The sequence below is a fragment of the Poecilia mexicana genome, unplaced genomic scaffold (assembly GCF_051168715.1).
Source record: "Poecilia mexicana isolate PSO_F unplaced genomic scaffold, ASM5116871v1 scaffold_5, whole genome shotgun sequence".
In the NCBI taxonomy this organism is placed as follows: Eukaryota; Metazoa; Chordata; class Actinopteri; order Cyprinodontiformes; family Poeciliidae; genus Poecilia; species Poecilia mexicana.
In genome coordinates this window covers 13,070,443-13,092,514 of record NW_028263374.1, presented here as the reverse complement: position 1 = coordinate 13,092,514, position 22,072 = coordinate 13,070,443, and the positions used below count along the sequence as shown (strand labels likewise).

General features: G+C 37.5%; 2 protein-coding genes across 7 annotated transcripts in view; one reads left to right on the top strand and one right to left on the bottom strand.

Moving 5' to 3' along the window:
- Positions 1-11,814, bottom strand: part of LOC106932289 (inositol 1,4,5-trisphosphate-gated calcium channel ITPR1) — an 87,902-nt gene extending 76,088 nt beyond the window's left edge. For 3 of the 6 annotated variants that reach the window (XM_015010905.2, XM_015010909.2, XM_015010908.2), the window contains exons 1-3: positions 11,463-11,814; positions 10,219-10,333; positions 6,444-6,514 (exon numbers count right to left, since the gene is read on the bottom strand). In XM_015010905.2, coding sequence (XP_014866391.2) covers positions 6,444-6,514; positions 10,219-10,310 — 163 coding nt within the window. In that variant the 5' untranslated portion in view covers positions 10,311-10,333; positions 11,463-11,814. The remainder of the gene's footprint in view (positions 1-6,443; positions 6,515-10,218; positions 10,334-11,462) is intronic. The other 3 variants (XM_015010912.2, XM_088005557.1, XM_015010913.2) reach the window with 1 other exon arrangement.
- A 1,320-nt stretch (positions 11,815-13,134) lies between these two features.
- On the top strand, positions 13,135-21,168 carry sumf1 (sulfatase modifying factor 1). Its single transcript, XM_015010916.2, has 9 exons — positions 13,135-13,426; positions 13,978-14,151; positions 14,261-14,335; positions 17,255-17,337; positions 17,494-17,616; positions 17,701-17,815; positions 18,808-18,921; positions 19,015-19,074; positions 20,030-21,168. Exons 1-9 carry the CDS (start codon positions 13,205-13,207, stop codon positions 20,129-20,131), a joined length of 1,068 nt encoding a protein of 355 aa, XP_014866402.2. The 5' UTR covers positions 13,135-13,204; the 3' UTR covers positions 20,132-21,168.
- Positions 21,169-22,072: the final 904 nt, after the last annotated feature.

Below are 22,072 nucleotides of genomic sequence, written 5' to 3'. Positions count from 1 at the left end.
AGACAACAGATGTAGCAGAATGCACACCTTCCTAAACATTTCACTTACGTCTCCCAAGTTCACAAAATATTTTTCCAATAATCTTAGGGACCATCAAGCTGTTTTCTGTCAAATGTGAAATTGGTATTTGTGTTCCTGGACAAATAATATCACTGAATATGTTTCAGATGTGTTATATAACTCTACGTTTTGAGATCTTCTAGCTTATTTCACGTTGTCAGAGTGGTTCTATTTAAGCTACGTCGTTATTTTAAACAAACTAATTGATCACTATTATGTTGTCAGGTTTCTTTGGTTACATTAACATTTAACAATCTGAAACGTTCTGGTGAGACAAAAAATACACACAAACAGTACAAACCTTTGTAGGTAACACTTTGTATACGCACAAAGTGTTAGTATAGTCACGTGGCAAAAGACTTTTTCACAAGACTGTACATGCACAACTTAACTACTTTGGGATTCACTTATCTACAAAGTAAACTTGACAGCTCCACTCAGAGCTGAGAGGCGCGAGTCTGGATTTACTGTGATGGCAGCGATTGTCTCCAAGGGACAGACAGCATCTCCTTGGACATCATAGAGAAGATGAAGAGCTTTCAGTTCACAGCTCTTTTTTCAAGTGACACACTCCTCAGACAGCAGATATGACTCTAAATACAAAGTGTTACTTTACCCACATGGACATACTTTAAACTCAAGATAAAGGACTGAAAGCAAGTCAAGTATTATTTAAAACCTTTACTCAAATTAGAAGATTGAATGTTTGTGGGGCATTTAATGGCTGTTTTCACCTGTTGTGCCACCAGCTTTCTAAATAAGAAGCTTCTTTATAACAGGGTAACTTTAGCAAACTCATATAGCCTTATTTAATAAATTGGAATATTCTGATGAGGCTCGTGTCATGATTTTATTAGCTACATGCAGAAAATCCTCATAACTAAGAAATAAAGGCTTCAAAACAGTCTGTGTTTCACTTCGTGATGGATTTTGTGTAATCAATGAACTTTTCAATAATATTGTATTTTATTTAATATGACTGTATAACAACATTTAGGCAGAGGAATATTTTGAACCAATTTTAATCCATTTGTTCACATTAGTCTACTCGTAATCAGCACAAGAGGAAATTAAGTTTTACATAGGAATGTAGAAACCCTTGATCTCAGGTGGTTTCGCCGCCCCCAAAAGCTATATTTTATTTTCAAAGTTAAATACCAATAATAAAGCTGAAATGCTCTGATGTTAAAGTTATTTTATGCAGCTACTGGAAAAGGGGAGAAATGAAAATTCGATTGTCTTCTTTGTAAAATTAAGATAAGAACTTTTATGAATAAATGGAATTTGAATTTTATGTTCTAACAAGTCTTGGAAGACATGAGCAGCTTCAAAAAATATCTTCAGTAACTAGGCATCTCACTGCAGCTGAAGATCTTTGCATAGAGGGAAGTTTTCTGAAGCGCCAGGATAAAGCTAGCTCACTCATTTCCTCTGTGTTTGATATGCTTCTATGACCTTTTAGGTGCTCAGGTCACTCCCACCAGACTGCCTGAAGAATCGACGAGCCTGAGTGCGTCACATCTAACACAAGGGAGCTGCAGCTGCTAATATAGTCTTTCGTACTAACAACCACACCCTGTTAATAAGGTGACACCTGTTAACTTAATATTTCACTTTGGCTGGAAGAGTAACTACTGTGGCAATGATGTATCTTCAGATCCAGAGCATTAAAATCCCAAATTAAAATAATTCTCTTATTTTTTTTTTATTATTTTGTCTCCATATGCTGTATGCAGACCAAACGCGCTTCAAAATGCATCCAACACGTCTGCTGTGATGTTTGTGTACTTTGATTTTGAGCATCAAAATTGCTCTAGACGTGCATTGGGAGGAGCCTCTTGCATTTTCCCCCTCTCTTGATCTCTTTGTGCAATGGTTGATGAAATATTGAGTACATACAGTACAAACAAAATCAGAAGAGGTTAAAAGCAAGAAGAATCGACTGGGGCTAAACTTCTTCCATGCAGTTAACGTCACTGATGACAATTACAAAAAAAAATCTCCAAGAAACGAGCAAGGAAATAAAAAATTAAAAGCATACTCTGCGGCTTTGTTCCAGGTGCCACTAAGAAAAATAAGAATACATACTGTATAGTCAGAGGACAATGCAAGTGATAATAATGATATTGTTTTGTTTTTTTCCCAATACAATACTTCCAACATTCAGATATTGGAAAATAAAAATCTCAATCTACTCTTTGTATAAAAAAGAAGCTTTCAAGTCAACAAGAAACAAAGAGCTTTATTTTTTTCTTTAAAAATGTCTTTTTTTTTGCTCAGAAAAGGTAGGCTTTATTTGGCTTTACTTACTGAAAGAAAGATAATATGGTTGTCAGGCACCTCTGTGTTTGAATTCACCAGATAATTCAGAGGTGTTATACATTTGGTGAGTTTCACAATCTAGATGTGTGTCGAACTCTCAAAACACTCCAAACACGCAGCACTAGATCTGCGAGACGTCTCACATCCACATAGACTTTGAATGTAAACCAGACGCCCCTGACGCTCAACCCGCCTTCGGTCTGAACACAGCATTGCTCACAGTAGCTGTAGATATTAAAAATCTATCCATTGTGTCTCTGACACACTCCATACTTTGAAAATCCCTAATTTAATACCAATTGTCTTTACTGTGCTGTTTACTAAAAATAAGTCTTTACATGACTGGTGATTTATAATGTTTTTGAATTTATTACAGCTAAAATTATCCAAATGATTATGTTGCTGACTGCTACTGGTTGACTCGGCTGCTCTTTTGTAGTGAGCAGAAGAGTAGAGGGTCAGAAATGAGTCAACAGCTCGTCAGAATAGATTCATTAGACTAAAAATGGGATCAGTACTTGTCATGCAATGCCGAAGTGTTGGGTTCAATTCTAGCTTCCTCTGTTATCACATAACTATGTGCATATAGGCAAGGCAATTAACCCCAGGCTGCCTACTGATCGGTGTATTATTTGTGATAATCCGTGAATGTGGCTGGGTGAATTTGCTTCTATGGCAAAAGTGGCAATTGGCAAATGGCAATTCTACACCTCAATCAGCAATCAGGTCTGGCTAAATCAAAACTGGCTGTTTTGATTTAGCCAGTGAAACTAAATCAAAACAATGTGGTTATGTAATCATAACAGGTTGGTTTGGAAACCTTTTTTATGCTTACTAAAAAAATCTTTATTAGATGTTTTGCATTTACTCAGGTTATTGTTTATAAAAAAATGTAGAGTGCCACTTCCAAGACAAAAACATCCTCAAATGCATTTAATGTAACTTAATGCATTAAATGCATTAAATAGCATTTAATGCATTTTATTAATGCATTAAATGTTATTAAGGCATTAATAACATTTAATATATGTAACTATGCTAGTTACCACTTTAAACTAGCAATTAAAAGGCTGTTTCTCAGCCAATAAATGCTGTTTACACAAAAACAGGATGTGTACTCAGAATAAATATCTAAATGGATGTCCACATGAACAGTTTCCTTTCAAGGTTAGCACTATTTGACTATTTTAGGATTCCTCACAGGACGTGACACCCACGGGTAATCTGCTCTTTAATTAGTCAACAGCCCACGGTACTGTGCTGGCAACTTGCAGCCTGTTGTATGAATCAAGAGAGAAATTGGTTTTGTTTGATGGGAATAAAAATGTTTCAACTAACTTTATTTCAGCTACTTTAAACTGAATATGCATTTGTTAGGAGACACTGGTACAACTGTAGTTATGCAACATATGTAAAATGTATAAGTAACTAATTCTTAATGCCACAGCTTTAAAAACAACAAGTGCAGTAATGGAGATGAAATATCTATGGCAACTAATGTAGACGTGTGACAAAGTCTGTAGCAGCTACAGACGCTCTGGTATATAAAAGAGAAGCATTACAAGGATTGTAAGTATGCAAACACTGTAGGTAAATCATTTTAAACATGGAGTGTTATGCACACTGCGTACATTTTTTTATAATCATTTCCTCATGCAAATTATTTCTATTTAGTAGTTTCCTCATACATTTCCTTTATAATGCATCAAAACCCAACTTATTTGAAAAACCTTTGACTGTATTCCACCTCTTGTTACTTAAAGTTTTACTTTCAACAAGTCAATGTTATTTTAAACTTGTAAAATAATCTTGATTACATTTTATCCTTGTTTTCAATTGATTTTTTTTCCTTTGAACCTTTGCTGTTTTTTATTCCTTATGTTGTTCATAAGCTAACCGTTTTTAGAGACATGATTTTTATTTATAAGTTGTTTGTTTTTTGTCTTCCTTAAGATGCTCCTCAATTCAAAGGGTGCACCAAGCAGACAGCTTGTCAGAAACACATTTAAAATGTGGTCTTTGGCTCATATCACTTTTTTTCCCCCAGACCTTTAGCTGAATTTATAAATGACGCAAAACTTTTGATATAGAGAGAAATTAGCTGTTGTCAGAATAGTAAAGATTTTCTGTTTGACTGGACCTAAAAAGCCTCGCGAGATTCAATAAATCAGTAAACTTGCAACATTCCTATTAACTCCTATTAAACACCTTTCGCTATCCAATCGGTTATTCCAAAAAAAAAAAAGTCAACAGATTAGTCCTACACTGCATTTACGTTAACTCAAGCAGAAAGGCCTGGGGTTTTCACTGTTAAAGGTTTATAGCTGCAGATGCATCCTTTGCTACAAATGAAAAGGTGTAGACTTACATAATGCAATGTTGTTGCATTTTAGGCAATGAAATATTTATTTTCTTGTTTCACAAAGGAAATCATTTGTTTAGTATGCATCATCTTAATCTGCAGGATGTTCTATTTTTTATTGGAACATTAAAAAACATTTTTATTGTGATGAATAATCAATTATTATCAATTATTCATCACAATAAATTGATTAGTAAAATAATCGTTAGTTGCTGCCCTAATCTAGATAAACATTTTCCACGGCACTGGTTCTCAAGTAAGAAACTAATATTAGGGCTACGTTGATGCTTTTCAAAGATTCCTTTCAAAAGTCGTTTTCAGACTGTTAAAAAAAGCTTCTATGAATAAAAACAACCAGAAAACTTATATTTTACATATTTAAATTAAATAAGACTAAACCAATTTACTTTTATAGTCAGCAGGCACCAATCAGGCAAAATCTGATTAGTCTGTATATTAAGTTGCTTTGACCCGACGTTGCTTGTGTCAAAACAAGGCATTTCAAGAGTGTGTGTAAAGTAACATGCTGACCTGAGAGAGAAAACTTTAAAGCATATTCTTCAGTTTTCTTCTACTTATTTGTATGAGGCTTCCTCTTCTGCAAGAACTGTTTATAACAAAACCAAACCAGCCTGAAACTAAAAAGGGACTTGATTACGTCATCTGCCTCCAACAGTGACAAAAAGCAAGAGTATCAAAACCTAGTTTGATGCAGCAACACAAGTTGTGCAAAATTATTCCTAATAATTTTGTATTTGCAGGATATTAGTTAAACCCCATTTCCAGTAATTCCTCAGTTAACCGCACACAATAAATAATTAACGACTCTCTTGGCTCTTGGGAACAAGAAAAGAAAAAAAAATTCTGAATGGTGTTCTTGTATTTTATCTGTCTCCAAGCGAAAGCAGAATTGGTCAAAATCAGAAGCGGATCAAAGCTTCACAAAGACCAGAGATCAGAAATTAGCCACAAAATTTAAATCTGACAAATAAAGTGCAATTTTAGAGCGCTTGATAGAAAATGTGTGAGAGATAAGATTGAGGAAAAAAAGACCTGCTGACAAATATCACTTTTTTAGAGCTTATTCCACTGTTTGGAAGCAAATTAAAAATAAATGAGGAGATCGTGGTCTAAAGCTTTTGCACAGTGATGTATTTGTGGAAAAAGCTGCTCTGCTGCAGTTCTCCTGTGTTGTCGTAACTCCATATTCTCATAGTAGGACACTGTGCCGTGCCTCTATTGAGTGACGTTTCCAGTCTGAGAATTGTGGGTCACAAGCTTTGCTTCCTGTACATTAATAGGAAATGACTATTAATAGGAAGTTCAGCAAAAGTATCAACTCAAGGATTTTACCAATACAGCAGCTTTGTTGTTTCAACTAATCACCATCAGTGCTGATTCTCCCTATCTGGCCTTATTTGGACACACGTGTGCAAGCAAGCACACACGCAGGGAATGAACACATGCACAAATATGCTGGCACATATACGTGCACACACACAAACACACGCAGTCACATCATTAACACTGACAAAGGCAGGTCTGTTTGAAGTCCAGTGGGCAGAGACATTGTGGCCATCACCAAAGAGACACAGCACAACACATTCAGCATTGTCTCCAACACACTCTGCAGTATCAACAGACTGCAGATAGGGTTATAACACCAGAGCACCAGAGAATACAAAGGGCTGCTTCTTACCTCTGAACTTCTTTGGGGGATTACCGAGGTCTCCGGCATCAGGCTGGACAACGCAGCGGTCATCCACCAAGCTGTAAAAATAAAATAAATAATAAGGGTAATACAGTGTAATACATAGCTGACTCACAAAGAAAGAGGAAATCTGTGTTTTGGGGCTTTAGGAGATGCAAAGAGAGCTGTTGAGAAAATTGGACCATTTTCATCTTAATTGGCCCATGCCAGCCTGGATGCTACTGAACGAGGTATGTGCTAGTTTTACCAGGTTTCACCGACAACAACCCTGTTCAGGACGTTGTTACTGCGTGAAGACTCAGCGCCAGCTCTAATTAGTAATCAGAAAGATTTTCCAAAATTTTAATCAGGCAGAGGTGTGAGAATGCATATAAAACAATCTGTATTTTCCAAAAACAGACAAAAGACATGTCTTTGATTGATTCAGGCTGCAAGAAAGTGAGAGAGAGCATAAATTAAAGCAGGTAAAAACAAAGCTGAGCAGGGCAAAATTGCTCTTTTTTTTTTTTAATCATTTTCAGGTTTTAATCTCTATCCGCCATGAAACTTGGTGTGTTTGGAAATGCAGAGAGTTTTGGAAATCTCAGCGATAAGGTTGGGAATACACCCAGGAACTGCTATGTTTGAAATGCTCTTTGTGTTAGTCAATAAACAGGTAATGAATATGCTAAAGACAGAATAAAATGGGCAGTCTGTTACCATTTATTCTTTGTCTTAGGACAAAAGAAAAATCAACATTTTTACAGCAACTGCTCATTCAAACAAGGCTGGACTGTCACTGATAATATAAATTCTTAACAACTGCACAGCAGGGAGGAACAAAACAAAACACATAATGTCTTTAATTATAGATCTTAAGGAAAGAGGCAATTCAAAAACTTAAGAAAAGAGATCAGAATATCAGCACAAAATTCTGACTGGTGCAACTCTTTCTGACATTTTTAGCTACAGTGTGAGGATCGGCATGTGACTGCTCTGGAGGAATGGAAGGCTGCACAGATGATCTTAGTGCTCACATGCAGTCAACATTGATGGTCTCTGTGCTCACAGGAGGTTTTTGGACTGCTGCCCATGTTATTTTCACCAGAATTTTCTAAAATGGTTGCTGCTTACATTCCAAAATGCGCAAATTCAATAAACACAGAGAAAAATCTGTCTGGTGTCTTCAGTGGACAAAAAAAAACAAAAAAAAACAACAACCAAATGTCATTTAATTCCTACTAAACGTAATGAAATTACCATTGAGAGGTATTTGAGGGCAGCGATTATGAAAGATGTACATTTATACTGCGACAACAACATTTTGTATGCTGTGGTCCATCCCTAGAAACAGTCTTTCAGTCTCTAAACCAAAGCTTATCGGATGTTCAAAACGCCTTTGCGAATGTGTGTGAACAGCATGAAATTTATGTCGTAGGTGTGCAGCAATTGTGATGTGATCATGTTCAATATGGACAAAAATCTCAGAACAAACCTTGATAACGTAGATTTTATCTACGTTATCAAAAATTAAGGCATTTCTGAAGACCCTGAACTAGTGGTGTGTGCATAATCAAGAGGATGGTGAGTGTAGTTTACAATGACAATTTCAATTTGAGATTTTGTCCAGCTGCAAAACCAGAGAGCATCCAAACATCTGTATGTCAAAGCCAGATTTAACACTTATACAAAGCATTTACAGTCATATCCAATGAGGTTTATTTATCAGATTAAAAGTACCTTTTGACCACCTTTCAGCAGGTATAAAACCTACTTTTCATTAAGGCTACATTTCTGTATAATATTTGTTTTTATTGCTCTGATGTAATATTCTAATCTTAAATGTTGTGTTTTCTTAACAGTATGCAGAAAGTCATAATCATTAATAGAAATAAAGGCATTCAAACATCTGTCTCTGTGTAATCATCTATATAATGTGTTTTACTAAGTGTAAAAAATTCCTGAAATGAACGGACTTTTCAAGAATATTCTAAGTTTATTCAATGGGTCTCTATGTTTTATACCTGCAATCTGCAAATACCTGCAACCCTGAACTCAGCAGTTGCTGTTGCTGAGTTCAGGATCTGCTGCATTGGGCCTTTTAAATCATGTATTTGTTTTCCATCTTCCCTTTCAAAAGGCAAACAAACCAATAAGCAGCCTTGAATGTTCTGTGACAGATTTATCTTTGGCCTATTACAACACAAGCTGGGACAGAGGCCAAATCCCACATCCCATTTAGCAGAATACGTACAACAGAAGGAAAAAAAACCTCCTCCTTAGTATTTTGAAGGAAAAGGAACGAGCAGATGAAGCCCGGATATAAAGTGAGGATGATTTGCCGATATGTAAAACTTGACAATTCACCTCAGAGGTTTGTGGTTGGTTCTTAACACCTGGCAGATCAGTATGACCTCTAAACATCTCAAACCTTTCCAGATTGCTGGGTCTAGCTTGTCTCACAGAACCCGGTCTGCAGTTTGATGCAGGAAACATCTCAGAAGGAAAACACTGTGATATTAAGAGCTTTCTCTCCTCTCTGTGTAACTTCTTCCTGGAGGGCAAATGACCTAGAGAATCCAGTGAAGTTGGATTTGTTTGTGGAGTGGGTGGCTTCTGGCCAAAGCTCTCATGACAGTTTTTGCAGATAAGTGGGTTTCACTGCGTGAGAGTGTGTATAACTCTACGTGGGAAGTGCCTGCATGTAAGAATGGCCACGATGTCTTTATAATGACTCAGTCTTTGCAGTGGGTCGTTCCATTTTTCATAAGCCGGCAGAGGGGGTGTGGGTAGGACCAGGACTCTGAGCTGTCAGCCCTGGTTACAAACGGTAGATAACTTTCATCTTCTGAGAATGAATTGTATCGACTAGTGCAGGGGAGCCCAAACTTTTTGAGACCAAGATCTGCTTTTTCTGTCACCAGCCAGCTGAGATCTCCCTCGTGACACGGAGATATAAAAATTGTAAATGAAACTCTAGTGACTTATTTCATGTGCAAATATCCATCAGTTATAGCAGAAATATTAAAGTGATAGAAAACCTGATGCAGTTTCTTCCTCGGTGAGATTCTGACTCCGGGAGGAGGTTACTGCTTTCAGAAGCTGGTTGCAAACGTGAGGCCAGCAGGTGTTAAGGCCTGAACTTTGTTTTGATGACGTCAACATGAGAAATTTCAGACCAATAGGAGGAACCACAGAGCTCTGTTAAGATAAAAGCTACATCTTGTGATGTAGCTTCCTCTAGAACCTCCAACAGGTTCTAGAGGAAACTGATTTTATTTCAGTGTCATTTGTGTATGCCAGCTCCTCATTTTCACAGTGGAGTTATAAAGGTTTATAACTCCACTAGTAACTAGTGCATAGAGGATATATCGGGTATATTTTATTCACTATATTTCCTTTTCAGAAAATTTAAAATATTATTTATTAAATAGTTTGAGCAATACAATGAGATGCCAGGGAGACTGCTGGACTGACTAGAGTTTTGTCTGGTAGTATTTGCCCTAAACACCTACCATCCTGCTGCTACATTCTCAAACACAAGCTTTATTATTTGCGTCTCCTGCCCATACATTCCCTTTCTCCTCACACTTTCAGAGACGAGAAAGGTGAAAGCTTATTTAGCCTGCAGTCCTTACTCTTGCCCCTACACAACTAATTGAAAAGGTGTGCTTTTCATCTTTATTAGTAATATCAAACCTCTGGTGCAAAAGAACAGAGAAAAGTGTAAAAAGCAGACTGATACACATTATACATAGTATGTGGCCAGTCAGAGGAAACATACCCCAGAGTACTGATGAAGCCATTGGTGGATCCCTCTGCATACAGGGAGCAAATGTCCCCGATATGCAAGAAGCTGGACATCTTATCCGACATGATTGACACCAATTACAGAGCACCTGGAAAAGATGACAAGAAGATAAACAATGAAATTGAAAAAATAAATAATAAAATTTGCTACTTTTTTTATGTATAACTTTTACAAATTTTGACCAAGATCAAGCTCACCTGCAGTGTTTGGTGAAAGTACTTACGCCCCTGTCATATTTTCTCACATTAAAGTCAAAAACGTCAACGTTTCTAATGTGGTTCTCAAACCCAAAGTGGTGCATAAGCATAAAAACAAAGGGGAAAAAAATGCATATAAAAATGTTAATTTGCTGGGCTTTAAACTGATATGCTTGAATAAAATCCTATGCTTGAAATTCACTTCAGAAGTCATGTCAGTGTAAACAGCAAATTACATTTTTGACATTATTGGGGGGTTTTGTGTGTGTGTGTGTGTGTGTGTGTGTGTGTGCGTGCGTGCGTGCGTGTGTGTATTAGATTATTATTGAATAAATATTAATTTGACCTTCCAATTCACAATTATATATTATTTTGTGTTAGCCTACCAAATAAACCACATCTTCCAGTTCGTGGTAATAACACGCAGTACGAGTGGCTTTTCCAGGAAGCTGGACCAGCCCTACCCGTCAGGTTGGCTGGCTGGATTTGCATAGAACCGGCTGGAAATGAAAATGTTACAGTAACCTGTCGATGTCGCTTTGCGGCTTTAAGGGGCTGCAGGCTGCAGCCACCTACCAGGAAGGTTTCTGCACCTGCAGCAGGTCATCCCCGCCAAGGCTCCCTGCAGGAAGCTTTAATTTCACCATGTCAGAGACGCTGAGCAGTGTTGGGAATAAAATTTCACCAAACAATTCACCAAGCGAACAATGGGGGCGGAACAGTCGCGCATCAGGCTGATGTGATTGTTTATCCACGCACCAAAACGAAAAACTCACTCTAAAACTTTTAGAACCGCTGCCCATGACTCATAATGGTTCCTATTGTCAAAGTTGGTCTTTGCAGATTACTTGTGAGCGTATAAAGCTATCTGCTTTCAGCTGTGAGTTTTAATAACCATGTAAGGAAGAAACAAATCTTTTTTTTCTCCGCTGAGAGAGGGAGAGAGAGAGAGAAGCGGAGAGGATCGGAGGTAGGAAGAAGAGGATGGCAAAACTGTGAGAGTTGTGCGCTCAACTTTACCTCGGTAGTGCTGCACTCAGCTCAGACGATCAGCTTTCTCCGAACCAGAAGAGCCAGCATGACTGTGGCCGTCCTCTCCGCCGGACCAAGTGCTGAGATCCAGCCGTCAGCGGCTCCGATAATCCTGTTTCTGACAGCTTTCCGTGGCTGCGTTCGCTGAGGCAGCAGGCGGGCAGCAGGCACTGACTGAGCTGAGCTGCCTGGCTTGCTGCCACTTCTTTCTCTTCTTCTTCTTTTAGGCGCCTGCTGTGTTGATAGCTGGGAAATGTGGTTTCATTTTACCCCGAGGAAATCGGAGCCGCAGCAGCGTCAAAAAACACTGAAAAGAAAAATCTGTGTTTGTGATTAAATTGTAGCATCTTAAATCAAACAGAAAAGATTGGTGCATTGTTATTTTATCATAAGGCAAACAGTGTCTGTTTGCCCTAAACTGTTTGTCTAAACAGGGGCGGTTGCAGAGAGTTTTTATACGGGATGCCAGATGGGGATCCCTAATAACTTTGGGTGGCAAAGCAAAACAAATATGTAGAACAAAAATTAAAGAATTTTGTAATCCTGTTTCACTGGTGGGAATAGTAATGGGTATTTAAAAATGGTTCACTATAAAGAACAGAAAAAATATAGAACGGGATAAAAAATCTTCAACTCCTTAAAACTTACAGGTCTTTGAGAAATGCATAGTTCATATTAGCCACCCTAAAGCAACTTAAGAGTAGCATATTTGGTTCGGTAGCTATGGATCCATAAGAAAACATCTGTGCAGCTGCTAAAATGTTAAAATGACCTATGTTTTCAGCTAATACTTTATTTAAACTACTACTGAAGCGATTCAGTCACCAGCAGGAGCTTATCATCGAGACCAGGCTTTTATTTTTGTCAGCATGCTAATTTGCATATTGTCTAAAAATTTATAAAGCAATCTAAATATGTAGTTAGCAAGCAAAATATTTATTTAGCAACTTAAATATTTTGTTATTAGTTTGCTGTGCTAACCAACAAGCTACAATGTTAGCTTGTTAGCTATGCTTAGCAAATAAGCTAAATCTAGCTTGTTAAAATTTTGTTAGCAAGCTAGATATTTTTAGCTAGCAAGCTAAATCTAGCATCTACCTTGGACCAAGCTTGGAAAATAATAAATAGTTTTGAAAACAATTATTTTTGGAAAATAAATATTTACTTTGACTCTATATAATCAGTTTTAAAATAAGAAATATTTAATTTGTAGTGAAATATTTGCTTTGGACACTAGATAGCTTCCTTACTAAATATTTATTTTTGTAAGCTACATTTAGTTTGCAAAGTAAATAATTAGCTTGTTAATTAAATATTTAGTTTGGAGCTACGACATTTCTAAATGTATGAACAGCACGGTGAAAATAAGACTTTGAAAAATGAGCACTCCTTTCTTTCTCACTTATGACAGGCTAACAAATAAAAATATTGCTGCTTATTTTGTGTAACTTTACAAACGGCACCCCATAGTGCTTTATAGCAGTGTGTAGAACTTTACTGACCTTCTTAGCTCTGACCATCATCTCCGGGGCCTTCTACATTTATTTAGTCATTAAAAGAAATAAAACAAGCAACATCTAACCAGGTTTTTATCTAAGAGAGAAATATAGAAACCACCGTCAGTAAAGAGTTAAAATTTTCTTTCAGTCAGATCAGCTGATTTCCCACGTGACTTTGCGGAAGTAAGAGTATCAACATGAGCATATCCCGACTGGAGGGAACTTGCCAGAATGGTACGCAATTCTCTCTTGCTTTTAGTGGTAGTGCTCGTCAATGTAGAACTTTGTCTTCAGAGTTCATGCGGAGGAGAGCAAGAGGCCGCCTCCACGGAGGGAGCAGCGGGCTGCGGCTGCGATAAGCTGAGGAGAACCGCCTCTGGCTCCGTGGACTCGGAGGAGGAGCGAGCATCGAGTGTAAAATACACAGCAGCTGCTAATGAGAAAATCTCTCAGGTTAGAAGGGTTGACACAAAATTAACCCGGTCAAATACAATGTGTCCGTATGGGGTGGAATAACCTGGATTTGTATGTTTGAATAAAAATCTGAAAAGCGTGTTGTGTAGTTGTATTCAGCCCATTTTACAAAGATTAAATAAATGCCTTCAAAGGCGCCTCATCAGCAAGTAGAGTTCACTTTTGTGCTATTCAGTCAAAATACAGCTTTGTTAAATAACAGCATAATGCACAGCAGACGTGATAAAGTTGTTGAGAAATGCTTTTTAAAACTTTTGACAGCTGAGACCACTTGCAAGTCATTTTTGCTTTATCCCTTTGACAGTAGAATGCTTAATATTTCAGTGTGACTTTTATTGTTCCTAAATAAACTATAAATTTCCGCTTGTGATGGATTACAAACTGATGATAGTCACTTTTCAGACGTTCTTTACAGTCAGCTCTGGATGTTGCAGTTGAAACCGCTGCTTACCTCTGTTTGTGTGTGTAACATTTCAGATAAGTTTATTGTTTGGTTTGGAGTGTAGCTGAAGTTTTTCCTCTCCATTTAGATGGTGTTCATACTTGGAGGAGAGTTTCTCATGGGAACGGATGACCCGGGTATCCCCCAGGATGGCGAGGCGCCACAGAGACCGGTGTATGTTGACTCTTTCTACATGGACGTACTGGAAGTAACTACCCAACAGTTCCAGAGCTTCATCAAAGCCACAGGTTATGTTACTGAGGTATCAAGTAATTCTGTTTTGAGATATTTAAATGTAGTATTTTTTTTGGATGCTTCTGTAATTCTGCGGTATTCTCTGGGTATAAACTTGCTTTTCCTCCTGATTTTAGGCAGAGAAATTTGGAGACTCGTTTGTGTTTGAGGGAATCTTGAGTGAATCTGTCAAAAGCCAAATCACACAAGCAGTGAGTATATTCATGCAGATATGAGTAAGGTCACTCTAAGTTTCTTATGTCGACGGAGACAACAAAATGAGGGACACTTGGCACATGTGACGTTGAACCTTAGTGGTGGTGAGAAAAGATTATTTATTCAGAACTAGGCCTGTCACAATAACAAATTTTGCCAAGCGATTATTGTCTAAAAAATTATTGCGATAAACGATAATATTGTTTCAATACCTTTTGACACTGATTTAATGAAAATGACGTAATAATGCATGTGATTACCTGCCATAGATAGATACACTATCTTCAAAAGAACACATAACACTGGAACTGATTAACTAAATTAACAAAACAACCTAAAATAAAAATAAAATGAACAAAAAACGTACTTGAATAAAACCAAAATGGAAATAAATACTGCATTCAACCAAAAGAGTGCAGATTATGAAGTCTGTATACTATATTGCCCTTCAGTAATCACTAGATTTAAATAGAGAAGATGGGCACATCCGACTACCTAATGCAATAGTTCATACTACACGATGTTTTGCCCCTATTTTCCCCTTACGACAATCTTAGAACGTTGGCCGATCCAAGATTGTCACTGGTGATTTCGTAACCGATCATCCTGCAGTTTGGATCGTCGTGGCCGCTCCGATCTAAATGAGGGAAGGGAGGGGAATCCCAAACAGCTGACAGGGCGCAACCCGAAGTCCAGCAGACATTGGAGATAATATGTGGAAACAACATTAATGTTTATTCAACATTTTGTGCAAAGAACATAGAATTGACAAGGAGAGGAGTTGGAGCCAAATTGCAGCTTATCAACTGCTAGTGACATAAATAGGTTATAATGATTTTCATTCAGTCAGGACTTTACGCTGACTCTATGCATAACAGGTAGATTGTAGTAAAGCATTGATTAATGCCTCATATTAAAATTAGTTAACTGGACTTGCAGCCATTATTTTGTGCCCATTGTTGGACACGGCACGATCGAACCGTTGTACCTAGGATTCCTGTCGGCTAATGTGTCTCTCAGGTTTTGAAATTATGGGCCGATCTCGTGTCGTGTGCGCTGGACATTACACTAAGGAAATGAGGATGGGAGAGCACCGGAGCTCAGCCTTTTTTCATTCAGTGTCATCAATAGAAAGAAAAAAAGGCAAGAAGAGACGATAAAGCCGATAAATTAAACCTATCTACCTCATTTTAATTATCGTGCAATTAATTGATTTATCGTTTATCGCGACAGGCCTAGTCAGAACTGCTTTCGTTGAAACACGACCAGCTGAAGAAGTTCACACACACTTTATCGAAGTTGGACACAACTTCAGCCTCTTGCTTTTTGGTCTGTTTGAACATCCAGGGTACAGGATATATAGATATTAGATGCTCACAACTTCCTGAGACGACTCCTTCCAATTAAAAATGTTTGTCCCCTTACAGATTTCTAATGTTTTTGCTTCTTTATTTTTTGTCACATGTAAATGTTTCAGATCATCACAAAAATCTTTGAAGAAAAAGATAAGAAACCCTAATTAGCATTATCTTCATTTACAATAGCTAGTAATGAGGTTTTTTTAAAAAATTTTTTTTTTTTTTTTTTTTTGAAGTTTGTAAAAAGTTTGGGCTCATCTTTGCAGAATTATTTTTAAATGAGCCACACAGTCAGATTTAAGTCCAGGCTTTGACAAGCCAAAACTTTCATTTTCCATTTTGCTAGCGTTCTTTTATTGAAACATTGTGTTGGTTTTACTCCATGTATAAAAAAAGACTGCAGCCCTTCCACAAGATTCACTCTGAACTCCTCATTCCTCTGAATAATTTTCCAGGAGTCTTGGAGATCATTTAGATATTTTTTGGTAAATGTGAAATAGACCTTATGTTCAGCAGTAGTTCTCGGCATCAAACTATTTCATAGATGCCATTTTATCTCAGTTTTTTATTTTTTTCTTATTTTTATATCATGAACACTGAACTTAGCCAGGGTGGGTCTCCTGGGTGGGTCATCAGTGCCGTCTTGGAGTTGTTTTGGCTCACCAGCCAATCCTGGGAGGGTTTATCACTGTTACATATTTTCTTAATTTGTGAATAATGGCTTTCACTGTGGTTCATTTGGGGTCTCAAACCATTACAAATGGCTGTGTAATTTTTCCCAGAACAATAAATGTCAGTGACTTTTTTTTTTTTCATTTGTTCTTGAATTCCTTCAGGTGTTTCAGTTTGAGATCATTTAATCTGCATCATGCATCACCCATTCAATAAATCATGGGTAGGAAAAATTAAAATGTAAGGTAGGGAAGAACTAGAATAATATACTTTAAAGCCAAAAGCTAAATAAAATCTCAAATCTACATCTGTTCGTTCATAAGGACAATGTATAAAGGTTGTATTAGAAACCAGAAACCGTTTGCACCTTTATGACAGTGGAAAAACTAGAACCTCAGATGAAATGTCCTGTCTTTCAAACATCTTTCATTGTTGTGTAGCTTTGTTCACAATGTTCTAACTTTGGAAGGTGTTTTCCCGACTGTAACTCATCCACAGTTTAATTTCCTGCTGGTCCATATTCAGGTAATAGTTTTTATGACTTTAAGTAGGCAGGAGGACACACTCCATGTTCCTGCTGTGAGAGATATTTCAGAAGGTTTACATGTTAGCTGTAGGAGGCCTCAGTCCAGCTGGGCTCTCGAAGACGAAAGCCAGACAGCCGCGTATTTACTTCTTCGTCCTGTGCAGCCTGATCGTAAGGCTGAGGCGATACTGGGGGCACGCCGGCGGCGCACCGCTGCAAACCAGTACAGACATTTGTACTCTGCAAAGACAGTTCCTGACATACTTTGACAGGAATTCATGAGCAGAAAAAAAAGTCAAAGAGCTAATGGATGAAAGATGTTTAACCAGTTACGACTGTTATCATCTCTTTGCTGTCAGGTGGCTGCTGCCCCCTGGTGGCTCCCAGTCAAAGGGGCCAACTGGAATCACCCTGAGGGCCAAGACTCGAACATCACAGACAGGTAGCCAAAACGTTGCTGCGTGCCTGATAAAATAACATTTCAATGCGCAGACCCTCAATCTGAAAACACATTATTTTAATGAGTTTTTCTTTATTTAATGGGGTCTGAGTAATAATCAATGAAAATATACTGGGAAAACGCACCTGTTTTCTGCAGACTGGATCATCCAGTCGTACACGTCTCTTGGGCTGACGCCGTCGCCTTCTGCTCTTGGGCCAACAAGAGACTCCCTACTGAGGCTGAGTGGGAGTACGCCTGCAGGGGGGGCTTGCGAGACAGGTGGGACGTGAGTTATGACTGTACAGTTACGCATGCATTACTGTGTCTGAAATGAACCTGCTGGTGCACTTTATCTCCTCTCAGACTTTACCCATGGGGGAATAAACTGAACCCAAAGGGACAACATTACGCCAACTTGTGGCAAGGGGATTTTCCCGTGCACAACTCCGGAGAGGACGGATACGTCAAAACGTCTCCTGTAAGTGGGACAAGAGGTGAAGGGGAAAGTTTTTTTGTAGTTGTGGGCGTGACAAATATTTCATATTCCAGAAATATGAAATATTTCTGGAATATTTCATATTCCAGAAATAGTAGGTAGGAGTCTTCTCCTACCTACTAGGTAGGAGAAGACTCTGTCTCAGGAATATACTCCAGTTACAAATTTACTCCAACGCCTCAAAGTTTTCAGGACGAAGGCAAATTCCTTTACGATGTAAAACTGATTTTTATCTTCTCTAGTAGGGGAGAAGACAGATCTTATACCTTAGACCTTCAAAATTCATCTTATTAGAACAATTATTGATTAGTTGTCTGGCAAGGGCAAATGTGAGTTATATAGACATATCAAACAAATATCTACATAAAATTTAGATCGATAAACCTTTTAACTGGTGCTGGACGAATACCCAAAATAACTCTGAATAAGTTTGCTCTGTACTTCAATAATTTGATTCGGGCATTGTTTCAAAATTAGACCACTCATTTCTCGAAAGAAAAAAAAATTTATCTGCAAACTTATAAAGCTCTGGGTTGTTTAAGGAGGAACTTGAAAAAGTTGCATCATTGCAACTTGCAAGTTCTGCATGTGAGATTTATTGTAAGATAACCAAATATGGCAATATGGAGTGGTGAACAATGTTTCTTAAGCCTAGCTACCTGAGCTTGAACACAGAAGTTAAAACATGCAAGCTTTTAGGAGCACATTTAATTCTTTTCTGATTAGTTGAGTAGCATCGATAACAACAAAATAACTAAATTCTGCAAAGAAGCTGTTGCTATGTACAGAAAATTGTTCTTAAATATAGTCTGGATTTACATTTTAATTTATTAGTCTGAGATTTTGACAGGAGGAAATGGGAAATTAGCTCACCTGCAGAAAACCTGTGTGGAAAAAGTTACAAGAAGATACTTTGCCATACTTGTGCCTTTTTTTCAAAAATCGCATATTTTCTGCACATCCATATTTTACAGGTTATGTCTTTTCCTGCCAACTCGTTCGGTCTACATGATATGGTGGGGAATGTTTGGGAGTGGACCTCAGACTGGTGGACCGTTCACCACACCACAGACCACCAACACAATCCGGTAAAAGCAAAAGTGTGCATTTTCTCTAGTTTACTGTCATGAGTTCAGTTTTGGAAGACATTAGCGACAACAATACCTTGACTTGTCTTTCAGACCGGTCCCCCTTCAGGCAAAGACAAGGTGAAAAAAGGAGGGTCATACATGTGCCACAAGGTAAAGATGGCAAACTATATATGTAATTATTATTGTTCTGTCTTATACTTTCTTAACTTGGACATTATAAATGCTGGCCCTTCCAGATTTATTCTGATTGTACATTTTTGTCTTTTTTTAAATGTCACATATCTTTATGCAAATTTCATCAGTTTGCTGCATATTTTGGAAAGATTAATTCAATTTCAGCATCTGCACCAGGCCTGGTTACTGACTGAGTTGCACAGTGAAGACTTGGACTTGATACTGTGCAGTCCTGCTTTGCAGCTATTATCTCTTCCTTGTTGTTAACAAAGGGGGGGAAATCCAGCTTGGTCTTTCTTCCTGGTGTGTAGGGTTTGATGCTGCTAGCTGCTGTGTAACCTGTCCTCCTGCTTATTCAGACAACCTTTTCATTTTGAGTTTAAAGTATATTGATGTATAAATTTAGTGAAATTATATAAAAATACTAAAAGCTAAACAGAGAGTATTTGAACATTACTGAAACAGTGTATCCTGAAAGCTAACCAGGTTTGTAAAGTTTACCCTTTATTTCACGGAGATAAGAGACAGACAGGACAGGTGTTAAATTAGATGAATGGTTATGCAAACGATTGTCCTCACATCTATGATCAACCTAGCAGGATGTTGCCGCAATTTAAATGAACGTTAACTTACAATAAATACATGATGAGTTATGTATTGTCCAAGTTATGAAATCCATGTTTAGATTCGACAGCACTGGATGCAATGGGACTGTAGTTAGCTGTGTAATAAAAATTCACAGCACATATTTCTGCTTGTTTTCTGCATGACATAAGCGAAAGAAAACAGTTTGTGCTCTAGAGTTGTGCAAAAAAAAAAAAAGTTGTGCAGAAGAAAAACAAAGAAGCAAGCCTAATTTAAAATCGTCCCCACTGCAGTTTTAGGATTATAGTTTGACTGAGAGTAATCTTCTTTCCTCTCTCTCCGTCAGTCTTACTGCTACAGATACCGATGTGCGGCTCGGAGCCAGAACACCCCTGACAGCTCAGCCTCCAACCTGGGGTTTCGCTGTGTTTCTCAGGAGAAACAATAACCTGAGCTGCTTGTTTAATGAAGACTTCCCTGTTGTCTGTAACCCAAGTGTTTACTAGGATTTGAACTGGATGGTACAGTTTTTTTTTGTTTTTTTTTTTGCTGCCATATTATTCTGACTTTAGAGTCAAAAAAGAAAATGTAGGAAATGTCCGGTTATTGTAAATATCCTATTTCACACTATGAGAGTGTTTTTCACTTTTTATAATAAAATATAAAAAGATGAGATTTGTAGTCTTTGTTATATCAGCTTCTTTTTATTATTATAGCTGCGTCGTTTTTTAAGTTTAGGACCATTTACAACAAAGACTACAACTTTGGTTTTGTTATGCTGCAATATGGTTGCTGTAAAATTAGTACAAGAACTTATTTTTTTTTGTCTCTTTCTAAGGTTTGCAAAGAGGTCATAGTAAAAATTCTCATCAGAAAAATGACATTTTGTCTTGATTTGGGGTTTTGTAAGATTGTCCCTTTTTATGCATTACAAATATAAACCTTTAGGGGGCAGTAGCTCCACAGCTGTATCTGCTGTTCCAACCACAAACTCAGCTGTCCAAATCTCCTTCTGGACTGAGCAGCTAATTGTTAGAGCATTTTTAACGTGCGGGTGCTTGATATTAAATTTAAATCAATGTTTGTTTTTTTTTATTATTTTAGCAAATCAGTTTAAATAAAACGTATGTACAGATACCTTACACACAGCGATATGTGTGTGTATTCTTTATTTCTGTTTTTATTCTGATGACCATTGCTTACAGCTATTGCAAACAAAAAAGAAATTAGTTGGACTGCTACATAAAACATGACTTTCTAAATTAAGACTCAGTCCAACATCAGAGCTTCACTGAATCAAGACATTTTGGAGAACTTCACTCAGAGAAGCTATTCTAAAATTTAATTTTTCAGCAGAGTAAAGTACCAATACCTGACTAAAGTTATTAATAACGTGGAGGACGGGGAAAAAACTCATTTGAACCTATGTAATATGGTCAAGAAGGAGCTGAGAGACACCAAAATAAAGCTGGTACTATAAACAAAGTGTTCGGTGCATATGGGTACATGCGTATGGTACATGGACGGGTTTCTTTGGGTAACATTTCATTTCAGTTTATCATGTGGAGAGGAAACCCTCCATCAGAACCAGGCTCAGTGTGAATCTGTCTCAACCAACTGAGTCTATGTTAAAATTTTTAGTTGTCTTATGTAAGACCTTTATTTATTTATTTTTTATTAGCTGTAAGCTGTCAAAATGAACTGAAATAAAGGTTTTAAATATATCACTGCAATAAATCTAATTAATTAATTTGACTTATTGAATGACTAAAAAGAGTGGTTTATCATTTAAATTTATTCAGACAAACATCAGCTTCAAACGCTTAGTAATTGGTGAACATGTCATTGTGACAAATATTCGTGAAAGTAATATCTCACACCTGTAATTATAATTAAGTTGTAAAGCGGTGCTAAATACTGGATTAAGATATTTCTTGACATAAATGATTTAAAGTCTGCGGATCAAATTAGACTCTGACCCAAAATTTTCATATCAAAAAGTTGACAACAGCAGTGGATCTAAGGGTAACTTAGAGTGACCAGGGCGACTCATATTTTTGGCGTTAGGACCCACTCATGCACAATGGTTCTGTCAAGGATTCGAACACAGGACCTTCTTGCTTCGTCCACTGCCGGCCATGTGAGAAAGGCAACAGGGCAGCCCCTCCGATAGGTTTTTCCATCCTCTTATTTTCTTTTTTCCATACTTATCCACTTTCGAAGATACTACAGGAACCCTGGCTGTCTGTGTAGCTGATCTATGTGCCGAACTGATATAGTTTGAGCTTTGACTATTAAAATGGATCAGTGTAGCAAGTAAAGTAGTTTCCTTCAGAGCAATAAAGAATCCTCCATAAAACCAAAAGCTACATTACAATGGGGAAACTTG